The sequence below is a fragment of the Schistocerca nitens genome, chromosome 10 (genome assembly GCF_023898315.1).
Source record: "Schistocerca nitens isolate TAMUIC-IGC-003100 chromosome 10, iqSchNite1.1, whole genome shotgun sequence".
Lineage (NCBI taxonomy): Eukaryota > Metazoa > Arthropoda > Insecta > Orthoptera > Acrididae > Schistocerca > Schistocerca nitens.
This window is the reverse complement of record NC_064623.1, coordinates 36142698-36156159: the sequence shown is the minus strand read 5'-3', so window position 1 is coordinate 36156159 and position 13462 is coordinate 36142698. Positions and strand designations below refer to the sequence as shown.

The 13462-nt window shown below is 41.8% G+C and overlaps 1 protein-coding gene across 1 annotated transcript in view; it reads left to right on the top strand.

Moving 5' to 3' along the window:
* Positions 1-10840, top strand: part of LOC126209833 (ATP synthase subunit b, mitochondrial-like) — a 51128-nt gene extending 40288 nt beyond the window's left edge. Inside the window, exons 3-4 of the mRNA XM_049938964.1 lie at positions 3311-3499; positions 10532-10840. Of these exons, the coding sequence (XP_049794921.1) occupies positions 3311-3499; positions 10532-10840 (498 nt within the window). The remainder of the gene's footprint in view (positions 1-3310; positions 3500-10531) is intronic.
* The last annotated feature ends 2622 nt before the right edge of the window (positions 10841-13462 follow it).

The following is a 13462-nucleotide window of genomic DNA, read 5'->3' as shown; positions in this document are numbered from 1 at the left end:
GCATTACAGGGAGAGAATGTCTCCTACCCTTCAAGGATTCCCATTTGAGCGCACAGTATTTCCGTACTACTCATGTAGATTGAACCTACTGGGAACAAACCTAGCAGCATGCCTCTGAATTGTTTTGATGTCTTCCTTTAATTCAACCTGGTGGAGATCCGAAACACTGATATCAGCAATCTAATCAGCCAACTACATTGAACTTTCTGATGGTGCTTTTATTACATTGAGCGAAAACAGTCAATAAAAATATTGATTGTGATGTGTGGCTATCCTACAAACTTAATTCCTGAGAATGAGTCACACAAGTCTTCTGTATGCAGTCTCCTTTATAGATGAACTACACTTTCCTAGTACCGCCTCAGCAAACCAGAGTCGACCATTTGCTTTCCCTATTACCAACTTTACTTGGTCATTCTATTTCATGACCCTTTGCAGTGTTACATCTAGATATTTAATCACCGTAATTGTGTCAAACAGAACGTCACTAATACTGAATTTGAACTTTATAAGGTTGTTTTTCATACTCATCTGGGTTAATCTACATCTGTCCACATTTAGAACAAGCTGCCGTTCATGACATCAAGTAGAAATTCGGTCCATGTCGTCCTGCATCCTTCTAAGTCACTCAGTGATGACGCTTTCCTGTACACTACAGTTTCTCAGCAAACCTTAGCAAATTCCTGTTTACCCTATCCATCAGATAGTTTATGTTTACAAAAACAAGACTGGTCCTTCTGTCTTTTCTGGGGCACTCCTGACAATATCCCTGCCTCTGTCCAGGAAAATTCACTGGCTTCTGGTAGTTAAAAAATCTTCAAGCAACTCACATATCTGAAATCCAGTTCCATATGCTCAGACCTACATTAACAGTCTGCAGTGTGGTCTGTGTCGGGCACTTCCCAGAAATCAAGTAATGTCTAATCTGTTGGTTGCCCTTCACCCATAGTCATCGTGGCATTGTGTGAGAAAAAAGAAAATTGAGTTTTGCTCAAGTGGTGCTTCCTAAATCCGTGCTGATTTGTAGGCAGAAGCTTCTCTGTCTCATGGAAATTTGTTGATTTTGAACTTAGAATTTGCTCAAGAATACTGCTGCAAAGCAATGTTAAGGATATTGTTCTGTAATTTTGCGGGGCTGTTGTCTTACCCTTCTTATTTATGGGAGACACCTGCACTTCTTTCAGTCGTTTGTGACTTTGGCTGGATGATAGATTTATGGTACATGCAAGCCAAATAAGGGGCCAATACTCTTTGTAAAACCGAATTGAGGTTCTTTCCAGGCTTGAAGACTTATTTGTCTTCAGATCATTCAGTTACTTCTCACCACTGGGATTGCATAATTCTGTGTTCTTCATAAGGGCCGAACGTCAGTACAGTCAACTTAAACACGGTTCTCTCACTAACAATATTTCATCAATGAGTTGCAGTAATTGTCCGATGCATGTGCAGTTACCAACCACAGTATTGCAGAAGCTATCTTTAAAAAAAAAATCATATTTAGCTTTTATGGCACAACTAAAAGTATAATTCATATTTGACCGATAATTATTGTAATTTGTGCAGACAATTTTGAACAGTGGCTCCAAATCATAGTGTATTTTACAATGTGTTTTCCATCAGTAGAAATTCCTCTTGATGAGGCATGTTCAGAAAGTAAACTACTGTGACTAACAGCCGGTTTTTTGCTTTTTGAGGGTTGGCAACACTGAGTGGTAGAAGGGGACCCCTGACTAGATCAGCTGTTGAAGGAACACAGTGATACGTAAACTCATATTGTAGTGTGCAGTTGAGTGAAAGATACTGGTAAGCAATCCTCCCAAGTGCAAGGCGCTCACTGTGGTCCACTTCCTACTCGCAGAAGAAATAATACCTACCAAATTCTTTTTGCAAATTAAAATCATTTATGTGGAAGGTATTATGAACAGAAAGAGTGTTTTTAAGTGGTGTAAGGGGATCTGGCGGAGGCAGAACAAATGTTCACGATGAACAGAGGTGTGGAAGACTTTCTGTTTTGACTGATGAGCTGGTGCAAAAAATCGCGGAAACATGGTGAGTTGGTGCAAAACATTGAGGAAACTGTCCGCAGCTCGTGGTCTTGCGGTAGCGTTCTCGCTTCCTGCGCACGAGGTCCCGGGTTCGATTCCCGGCGGGGTCAGGGATTTTCTCTACCTCGTGATGACTGGGTGTTGTGTGTTCATCATCATCATTTCATCATCATTGACGTGCAAGTCGCCGAAGTGGCGTCAACTAAAAAGGACTTGCAATACGGCGGCCGAACTTCCCCGCAAGGGGCCTCCCGGCCAACAATGCCATACGATCATTTCATTTCATTGAGGAAACTGTTCAAGAAGAGTGCCAATTGACAGTAGATGAAATTTCTGCAATGTTTCCACAACTGTCCAGAATTCTCTTACGTGAGACGCTCACAGGGATACTCAAAACTATGCATAAGATGGGTCACAAAACAGCTGACAGAGCAGCACAAGAAAAATTTGGTCAGCAGTGCCTGCAAGTTTCTTGAGCAACTTGCATTGGAAGATGAGGATTTTCTGAGCTCTATTGTATCTGGAGGTGAAACATGGGTGGTTCATTATGTGTCTGAGACAATAATACAGCCGTCACACCAGCAATTTCCCATCTGCCAAAAAATTCAGAGCCACAATTTCGGGCAAAAAAATCGAGGCCTCTGTGTTTTGGGACTGAAAAGGCATTATTTTGGTCGAATTCCTGCCTCATGGAGGGGCCATCAGTGCATAAAGGTATTGTGAGATCCTAAAAACTCGAAAGGAACATTCAGAACTTAAGGATGGGAATGTTGATGAGAGGAGTGTGCATACTGCACAACAGTGCCCATTCTCGCACTCTTAGCCATGGAGACACTCTTGAATTCATTTGGTTGGGATGTTTTGAACCACACCTCATATTCCCCTGATTTGACACCTTCATATAATCATCTTTTCACCTCTCTGAAGGCACAAATGAGTGTAATTAAATTTTCAACCAACAAGCGGGTGAAGAAAGAGGTTCTGAAGTGGAGGAAGGAGCTGGTGAGAGAGTTCTTCAAGGAGGACCTAAAGAAGCTTGTGTCACGGCTCACCGTGTACATTGAACAGAGTGGCAAATTATGTGGAAAAGTAGCCAATAAGTGTTTCAACAATATCCCGTACCTTTTTTTTTAAATGCATTTTTTCTACAAAGTATGAAAATATTGTACACTTAGTTCCTTAAATGCCTCATATAACGTGTAATTTTGTCATGTTTTATCATTTGTTGATGTCAGTTTCATTAACATCTCTTTTTATCTTACTAGGAGGAAACAGGCCAGTGGAACAAGTACAGAGAAGACCAGTTTCGTTTCTATAATCAAGCTGTAGAATTGGAAAAGAAGGCGCAACTATCTGCCCAAGCACAGACCATGCTGCCCGATGCAAAGTACCAGATGGTCGCACTTCAGAGAGAGGCCGCATTTAGAGAGCGCCAGATGGAAGTTCATAGGGAGGTGCGTTTTTCAAAAATTGTGTGCTGACCCTGAGTGTTTTTATTGTTGCGTTTGTTGCAAATTGGAGTGAATGTCTAAAAAGACTGTTGTTGTTGTTGTTGTTGTTGTATTTCCTTCAAAGACTGGTTTGATGCAACTCTTAGCACGAGTCTGTCCAGTGCAAGCCTCTTCATTGCTGTGTAACTACTTCAGCCTGTTGCATGCATTTGGACATGTTTACTGCTGTGCCTGCAGTAGCAGAGACAAAATGTGAACAATATTCCTCAATCTGTTTTTACTGGGAAAAACCAATAAACAAGAACATTGCTGATGTTGACAAAGTAGCTGAAACAAGACACAATTCAAACAAGAAACAAAATATGGATCCCACTTCAGATTTTATAGCAGAAGAACAACAAAATAAAATGTTTTCCTCACAAGTCACTCGCTCGAGAAAGTTCACCAAAGAAGAAACAGAAACAAAATCATTACAGAGCCTCTGAATGTCCATCTTTTCAGAGATGGTTGTGGGACTTGGCTGTTCGCTATGGGTTGTCAAATCAAACACCTTTCAGCCATCTAATTTCCAAACTTATTTTATTTGGTTGCCAGTTCGGTGATTTACTGTGCTATCTTCAAGCCCTTTGTACAGACGACAATGATACCATTATGAAATAGATAACCAAAAGAGGGGGGGGGGGGGGGGGAGGATGGTGCAAGTCTTACATACAGTGATAATATGTAATAACATAACAATACCAACCAGTACAGAAAGTTACATGAAGTTAAAAATAAATTAAGTAATAAATTAAGAGAACATTTACACACTGTATTAACTAAATTAGTGAGCAAAGTATATACGTCAAATAATCGTAATAAAGGAACCTACTAATTGGAGGTCAATATTTCATGTTATGAATAGATAATCACAGTATATTTCTAATGCAATGCCTGTGAATGAAACAACTGGAGTAAAACAATATAGTCATATACTGACGAGTACAGACTGAACGTAAAACATTTGATTACATGCTGTCATATAGTAGTAGAACATATACCACTTACTGGAGGTCACCCCATAACTGTCTGTATCATCATGTTCCATATGCTACTAATGACTTATAAAAGGAGAATATAAAAATACATCAGTGCAATTTATCGATCACAAACTCATAAGATGCAATTTACTCAATAAAACATCACTAGTGAGCCAAACTACGAATCTGATGTAATATACCATAATGAATTCCCACTGAGCAGTAAGTATTGAAATACACTCCTGGAAATTGAAATAAGAACACCGTGAATTCATTGTCCCAGGAAGGGGAAACTTTATTGACACATTCCTGGGGTCAGATACATCACATGATCACACTGACAGGACTACAGGCACATAGACACAGGCAACAGAGCATGCACAATGTCGGCACTAGTACAGTGTATATCCACCTTTCGCAGCAATGCAGGCTGCTATTCTCCCATGGAGACGATCGTAGAGATGCTGGATGTAGTCCTGTGGAACGGCTTGCCATGCCATTTCCACCTGGCACCTCAGTTGGACCAGCGTTCGTGCTGGACGTGCAGACCGCGTGAGACGACGCTTCATCCAGTCCAAAACATGCTCAATAGGGGACAGATCCGGAGATCTTGCTGGCCAGGGTAGTTGACTTACACCTTCTAGAGCACGTTGGGTGGCACGGGATACATGCGGACGTGCATTGTCCTGTTGGAACAGCAAGTTCCCTTGCCGGTCTAGGAATGGTAGAACGATGGGTTCGATGACGGTTTGGATGTACCGTGCACTATTCAGTGTCCCCTCGACGATCACCAGTGGTGTACGGCCAGTGTAGGAGATCGCTCCCCACACCATGATGCCGGGTGTTGGCCCTGTGTGCCTCGGTCGTATGCAGTCCTGATTGTGGCGCTCACCTGCACGGCGCCAAACACGCATACGACCATCATTGGCACCAAGGCAGAAGTGACTCTCATCGCTGAAGACGACACGTCTCCATTCGTCCCTCCATTCACACCTGTCGCGACACCACTGGAGGCGGGCTGCACGATGTTGGGGCGTGAGCGGAAGACAGCCTAACGGTGTGCGGGACCGTAGCCCAGCTTCATGGAGACGGTTGCGAATGGTCCTCGCCGATACCCCAGGAGCAACAGTGTCCCTAATTTGCTGGGAAGTGGCGGTGCGGTCCCCTACGGCACGGCGTAGGATCCTACGGTCTTGGCGTGAATCCGTGCGTCGCTGTGGTCCGGTCCCAGGTCGACGGGCACGTGCACCTTCCGCCGACCACTGGCGACAACAACGATGTACTGTGGAGACCTCACGCCCCACGTGTTGAGCAACATCTGCGGTACGTCCACCCGGCCTCCCGCATGCCCACTATACGCCCTCGCTCAAAGTCCGTCAACTGCACATACGGTTCACGTCCATGCTGTCGCGGCATGCTACCAGTGTTGAAGACTGCGATGGAGCTCCGTATGCCACGGCAAACTGGCTGACACTGACGGCGGCGGTGCACAAATGCTGCGCAGCTAGCGCCATTCGACGGCCAACACCGCGGTTCCTGGTGTGTCCGCTGTGCCGTGCGTGTGATCATTGCTTGTACAGCCCTCTCGCAGTGTCCGGAGCATGTATGGTGGGTCTGACACACCGGTGTCAATGTGTTCTTTTTTCCATTTCCAGGAGTGTATATGAAACAGGCAAATCCAATGTTATCACGAAAGTGATAAGTGCCCTGGTAAGCAGGCATGTGGCTAGCTGAGATACCAAGTCTTAAGATATGAAGTAAGCCTAAAGAAAGGTACTGTGATACATATGCAGTATATTAGAAAGACACTCATTACAATCAGAGCAACCAAGGACACATATCTCTACATGTCATGTAGCATGTAACCCTTAAGCAAGTGAAGAGAAAGGATAATGTGACATAGGACAGAAAAACCACAAGAATACAAGTGTCAGGGTATACCATACAGTGTGTAATAATCATTTAGTACCTTTGAGATTAGATGGTTAATTGAGAAAGTGTCTTTCGAGTAATAGACCATAACCCTGTGTTGGATGTTATCAAAGCATTCGAGGTTCAGGTGTGCAATCTACTAGAGTATGGTTGGCACAGCATTACCAACAAGCTCTCCAGGGAGGACGGAACACCATTACATGACACTCTTGAGTTGCTGTTCGGAGCTACCACTACTGATAATTCGGGACCACCAGCAAATGAGGCACATGAGTGTTGCGGCTGGACTGGCAGATCCCTACAAGTTTGGGAAGCATGTTTAACTGCCTTCTGGCCGGCAGTGCTCCGGCTTATAAGGGTGGTTGGTGGATGGATTTTCTGGTACTATTTTCAATCACATGAATGCTATCGGATCCACTGTGCTCGGGTAATGGGCTCTTGCTGTTGTTGTATGAGACACGAGGCTGTGCTTTCGTCTCCAGCAGCAACCTCAGTTGTACCGTAAACATCTGCTGTGGTTACACGTGCTGTGATAAAGGCATCCCGCATCTCTGTTCTGTCATGTGGTATGCTGATGTTGCAGGCAGACGGGATGTATGCTGCACTTCGTGTACTCAATTTCTACCTACCAAACTATCCTCCATTATCAAACTGACAATTGTTTGATGCCTTAATGTTCCCCAATTTGATTCAGTACATCTTTGTGTTATCCAGTCTACCCATCCGATCCTCAGTATTATTCTGCAGCACTGCATTTCAAAACTTTCTGTCTGCCCCTTGCCTGTGCTGTTTGTTGTCTATTTTTTACTTCCATAGTAGGCTACACTACAGACAGCTACTGCTGAAAAAGAGTTTCTGACTCTTAAATTTCTGTTAAATGTAAAAATATTTATCCTTTTCTTCTCTTCATGTCTCTACATTTCTCTCTTTTACATAAACACTTATCAGATAAATACTTTAAAAAAAAATTAAAAAAGAAAAACAGTTTATCTTTTTTAGAAACACTTTTTTTCCTGTTGTCAGTCTATATTTTATGTCCTCTTGATCTCAGCCAGTGTACGTCATTTTGCTGTCCCAGTAGCAAAATCCATCTTTTACTTCCAGTGTCTCATTTCATAACCTATTTCCCCCAGCATCATCTGATTTCATTCAGCTACTGTCCAGGTTCAGAATACTGAAGTTAAAAACTCCTTTATGAAAAACTCCTACAGAATTGTATTTTACTGGTTTCGGTACTTGTGTGTCACATGCCATACTGTTGCATGTTTTTGTAACAAAAACCTGATGCAAGATGAGGTCTCTTTGGCATAATCACCTACAAAACTAATATATAATCAATTCTCCTTCAGTACCAACTTCCTACATGGAGTATTTGCTAGGTCCTGCCTACAGTCACTTAACTTTGACACCTCACCATACACCACAGCATCATCAGCAAACAAGTGCAGATTGCTGCTCACCCTAGCTTCCAAATCATTTATGCATGTAGAGAGTAATAGTAGCCCTATCACATGTCTCTGGGGCACTCCTGATGGTACCCTTGTCTGTAATGAACAACTGCCGGTGCGGAAAACATACTGTGTTCTATAACTTAAGAAGTATTTGAGCTACTCACATATCTGGGAATCTGTTCCATATGCTTGTACCTTCTTTAACAGCCTGCAATGGAGCACTGTGTCAAATGCTTCCTGGAAGCTTAGAACTATGGAATCTACCTGTTGCCCTTCATCCATTTTTCACCATGTATCATGTGAGAAAAGGGCAGGCTGAGTATTGCATGAGTGATGCTTTCTAAAAACATGCTGATTTGTGGACATAAGAATCTCAGTCTCAAGAAAATTTATTACATTCAAACTGAAAATATTTTCAAGGAATCTCCAGCAAATCGATGTTAGGCATATTTGTCTGTAATTTTGTGGATCCGTTCTTTTGCCCTTCTTATACAGGGATCACCTGCACTTTTTCCAGTAGCTTGGAGCATTGTGTTGGGCGAGAGATTCACAATAAATGCAAGTTAGGTAAGGAGCTAATGTTGTAGAGTACTCTTTTAAAAACTGTTGTTGAGATTCAGTGTGGACCTGGTGGTTTGTTTTCAACTCTTTCAGTTGTTTCTCTATGCCAGGGATGCTTATTACTATGTAGTCCATGTGGGATTCTGTTTGATGGTCAAACAACAGTATGTTTGTATGATTCTGCCGTGTGAACGATTTGTTAAATATGAAATTTAAAACTTTGGCTTTTGTTTTGCTGTCTTCAACTGCCACACGAGACTGGTCAACAAGTGAGTGGATGGAAGGCTTAGACCCACTTAGCAATTTTACATAGGGCTAGAATTTTCTTGGGTTTTGTGCCAGATCTTTTGCTAAGGTATGATGATGTTAGTAGCTGTATGCGTTGTTTGTAGATCTTTTCACAGACGCACAAATCTCTATACCCATCTCAAAGGGTTGTGCAATAGAGAAATCCCCTGACATCAAGATGAAAGGTAGGTGGCACCCCCCTCCCCCCCCCCCCCCCCCCCCCTGTTGACAGTAACAATCTTCGTTCTCAAAAATGCCATTAAGATCTGGGGTTATCGTGTACAATGCAACTTTGTAAGAGATACCTGTGACAGTTCCTTCAAAGAAGTATGGCTTGTTCAATGCTTTGGATGCCAGATCACATCAGAATGTTACTCCTGGTAGACGGATTTTCATTAGCCCAATTATAAGCAATTAATTGTTCTGTTAAGTTTAAATGTCTTTTCATCCAACCAAATAATTAGATCTTGGAAACATTCATCTTCTTATTACACATGTTGATGAAACACTGTCACAAAATTCAATTCGCCTATCAAGTCATCTATGTACAGAGTATGGAATCCAAAAAAATTCTGTGAAAACTAGCTTTTCTGATTGCAGTCTCCTGAGAACATTGTCTCACAGACTTTCTCAGGAGTTCCTTGTATGGTGGAATCACCACAACACCACTTTCTTGTCTGATGGATGTTTCTTTCTTCTGCTACGTTCCTTCATTGTATTATATATTGTCACATCGACATTAAATTTGCTTCAGATTCTTGTAATTGTTAACTGTGAGGGTAGTGGTGTTCTAAATTCAACTCTCCAAACTCATCAAACCCTATTCATATTCTCCGTTTTCCAGTAACACTTTAGCACACACTGCTGTTCTCCAAATGATGATGTCATCTGCCTGAGCCCCACATTTTATCTGACATGTTCACTGAATGATCGTGAAGTGCATTGCTTGTATTTGGATGTAAAGAAGCTATATTTTATCATTAATAATATTAAGATTATACTTTTATATGTGACACTCAGGAATATATTTGCACTGCTTGGCAACACCATTCCACATCGCAACACCATGCCACATCGCCTGGACATGCCCCATATTTTACATCCAGCATGATCATGAATTTTTTTTGGATTATTTTCAGATGTAAAACTATTGTTCTTTCTTTCTCCATTTTTGATATGGCAATTGTACTTTTGTAAAAAGTAATTGTGTTTCTTTACGTTATACACCCCTTCCCCAACCCCCCCCCCCCCCCCCCCCCACTATACACCCTTCTTGTCAGTAAGATGTTATATATATTTACTCATTCTTAGATGTATACATGAGGTTTTTTACAATAATATTTATGGCTGTTCCTTTATACCTGCCACACGATAATGTATTTGCTCTGTTTAATGTCTTTGTGGCATGATATCTGCCTGAGCCCCACAAGTTATCTGACATGTTAATTGCATGATCATGAAGTGTGCTGCTTCTATTTGGTTGTGAAGATAATGCCATGTTTATTTCCAGTACTGCAACACATGGAAGTTTTTCTAAGTGTTTCACTGCCTTCTGAATTATTACTCGCAAAATGTTATTTCTATATGCCTTAATTAAAGAGAGATTCAGTTTTAATACATTACTTTGGAACATCCTATAATACAGAAAATAAAAGGCATTTTGTATTTCTAAAAAAAATGGAGAACTTAATTTTGGGATTACCCTCTTGTGAAATACATTTAATGGAGTATTTTTAGGTGTGGAACATTGTAAGCGTTGACAGAGGGTACACTATTTCTGGCAGGTGGTCCGCCGCCTGGACTACATGGTGGAGGCATCCCGTGTTAACACCAACTTCATCCTGCGGCACATGGCATCCTGGGTGAGGGACCAAGTCTCGAAGGAGCTGGAGAAGGACCCAGAGCTGCCACGGCGTGTACTCAACCACTGCATTGCGCAGCTGCGATCCTTGATACCGCAGCACGAGGACCGCCACGAGGGCACGCCAGCGCCTGATGACGACGACGGTCCAGAAGCTGCCAATCCGGGCACAGATGAAGAGCCAGCCGCAGCTGCAACTGTCAACATGTGGGGCGTGCCCATGCTGGTCTGAAGGGGGCACCACCTTGCAGAAACACCTTGCTGTTGATCTCATTATAATACAAAGAGTGTTCCTAGAATATTGCTAGCTCTATATAACCATTGAGGTGGCAGTCACTGTAAATCTCGAAATTTTCCTGGCACTCTGAATATTCAGTCATCTTTCAGAGAACATTTGGTTGCCATTTGCAACCTCACATGAGCAGCTGCCAGACACCTGAAGGTGAACTGTCAAAAACTGACATTGGCTACCCATGTCACACTATTTAGTAGTGCTCTGTATGTGTTTCATGCATGTATCACAATCATAATTGAAAAACTGACAACACTGCCAGCAGGCATCAGCCTCAGTGACAGAAATGCAAAACTCGTATGTGTGGTAAGTTACTGCTCATTATAGCCATTGACATGCTCTGTTGTCTTCATTGAGGTAAAATTGAAGAAACAATGGAATCATGTGTTATGGCCAATTGATAGCCACTGTCCTGGTTAACATGGTCTTCTGTGTTTTGTATTTCCACTTACTCTTTAATAATGGAATCCAGAAGTGAGTTAGCAACAGACAGAATTCTTCTTTTGTTGTATTGCACTATTTTCCCAATGGACATGCCAAGTCTAGTAATGATGCAGAAGGCAAGTACAGTACTGATTTTCTTTGCAACATTGTTCCACAGAGCATAGGATGTGATCTATATAGGCCAACAATATTCGCAAAGTATTTTGTACACTTGAGTGTTCAGTCATAATAAGTCATACTTCATCCATCCCAGAAGGTCTGTAATTTTATATGGTGCACACAAGACCAGTTTAACAAGAATTTTTCAGAGGATCCTATCTATCTTGTGCAATACATTTCCAACCAATGGAGAAAAAAGGCTAAGGATTTTGCTGGTGAGCTATCCTGATTCTCTTGTTGGTTTTTGCCTTTAACTGGTAATTCCCTGTTGATCTGCTGGATGGGATTGCCATTTCCCATGAAGAGTGCTTGTAGTTGTGTGATCACCTTAGGCAAACTCTCAGAATTGGAAACTGAATGTGCCCTATATGCAGGTGTCTCGCAGTTTGTGGCAGGTGATGACAGTTTGAAGACTGTAAATATAAATCTCTGTGAGTGGGCTTGTGGTAAACTGCATGACTCGGAGAGCCGTCATCCTTCCTTCTAACAAGAACATCCAAGAATGGCAATCATCTTTTCGTGTTTTCATGGTATACTGGATGTTATAAACAGAGTTAAGATTGTGCGAAAACTCCATTCATTTTTCATCTCCATGGGTCCAGACCATGGCAGTGCCATCAACGTACCTCCAAAAAACAGTTGGATAAAGGGCTTGTTCTTCAAACTCTTACATTAACAAATTTTACCACCATGGGAGAAAGAGGCCTTTCCAAGGTGACCCCATCAATCTGTTCAAGTATTCTTAGTTAAACCTAAAATACTTTGAGGTAAAATCATGCCAGAATAAGGCTGTGATGACTGCCTAAAATTTATTGCCGATCAGTGGCAGGGGCTCTGCAGGTGGGTTATCAATGCTGCAGTGACCTATTGCAGTTGAGGAAGTCTGCCATTGCTGAACATTATATATCTACCAGGCATACAATGGAACAACAATTTTGACCTCTACTAATTTGGAATCCATTATTAAAGAGTCTGTGGAGATATGCCTGGCAGGAAACCGTGTTAACTGAATAACTATCAATTGGGAAATACATTATTTCCACGATTTGCTCTCAGCGAAGACGATAGAGCATTCTCATGGCCTCAGCAATTGGCAACCCAATACACGTGTGAGGTTTTCATTTCTGCCATCAAGGGCACTGCCTGCCAGCACTGTGGTAAGGCTTGCAAACAATCATGGTGTGTGCACACATACAACATGCTAATAAACTGTGTGATGTGGATAGCCAATGTCAGTCTTAACAATCTCAGTCCATTCAGCTGATATGCAAAAATCTCTTAGTTATTGAAATGCTGGTTTTGACCAGAAAAGTAAGTTTGTGTGCTGAAATAAGCTTTCAGCTTGAAGAGTTTGGTGTAGACTCTGTCACTGATCATTTTCTCTTCAGTTTTCTCTTTCTTTTGTTTCTCAGGATTGTCATTTTGTGCACCAGTTTTGTGAAGCACCTTTGAAAATATTTGTGACAAGTAGGGTGAGTGTCCCAAATAACACCTACCTTAACTTCTTTTGTTATTTCTTTGTCCTGTGATGACAGATGAAGCTAGACATTAAATAAATATTACAAACAGCTATTCTACTTTTGTTTTCATGAATCATTTTTCTCCCAACCCTTTCCTAGCTGAAGTTAACCACGGGAATTTGAGAAATTGGAAACGGAAAGTCATCAAAATGTGTTCCTCATTCTGCCGGCCTATGTTCCTTATATTGCCTATAGGCAAACTTCAAAACCAAAGGATTGCAGTTTGTAAGCAGTGAACAGTGTGTTGTGGCAAGTGCAAGAACGCGCATGTGCAAGCGAGCTCACAAATGCACACACACACACACACACACACACACACACACACACACACACATTCTGTAAGTGTTCTATAATATATGAATAGTTACCATGTAAAAATTAAAATCAGTGGATCTTCGTCTAATGAAAGGAAGAAAAAAGTTTCATTCACTGACAGAAT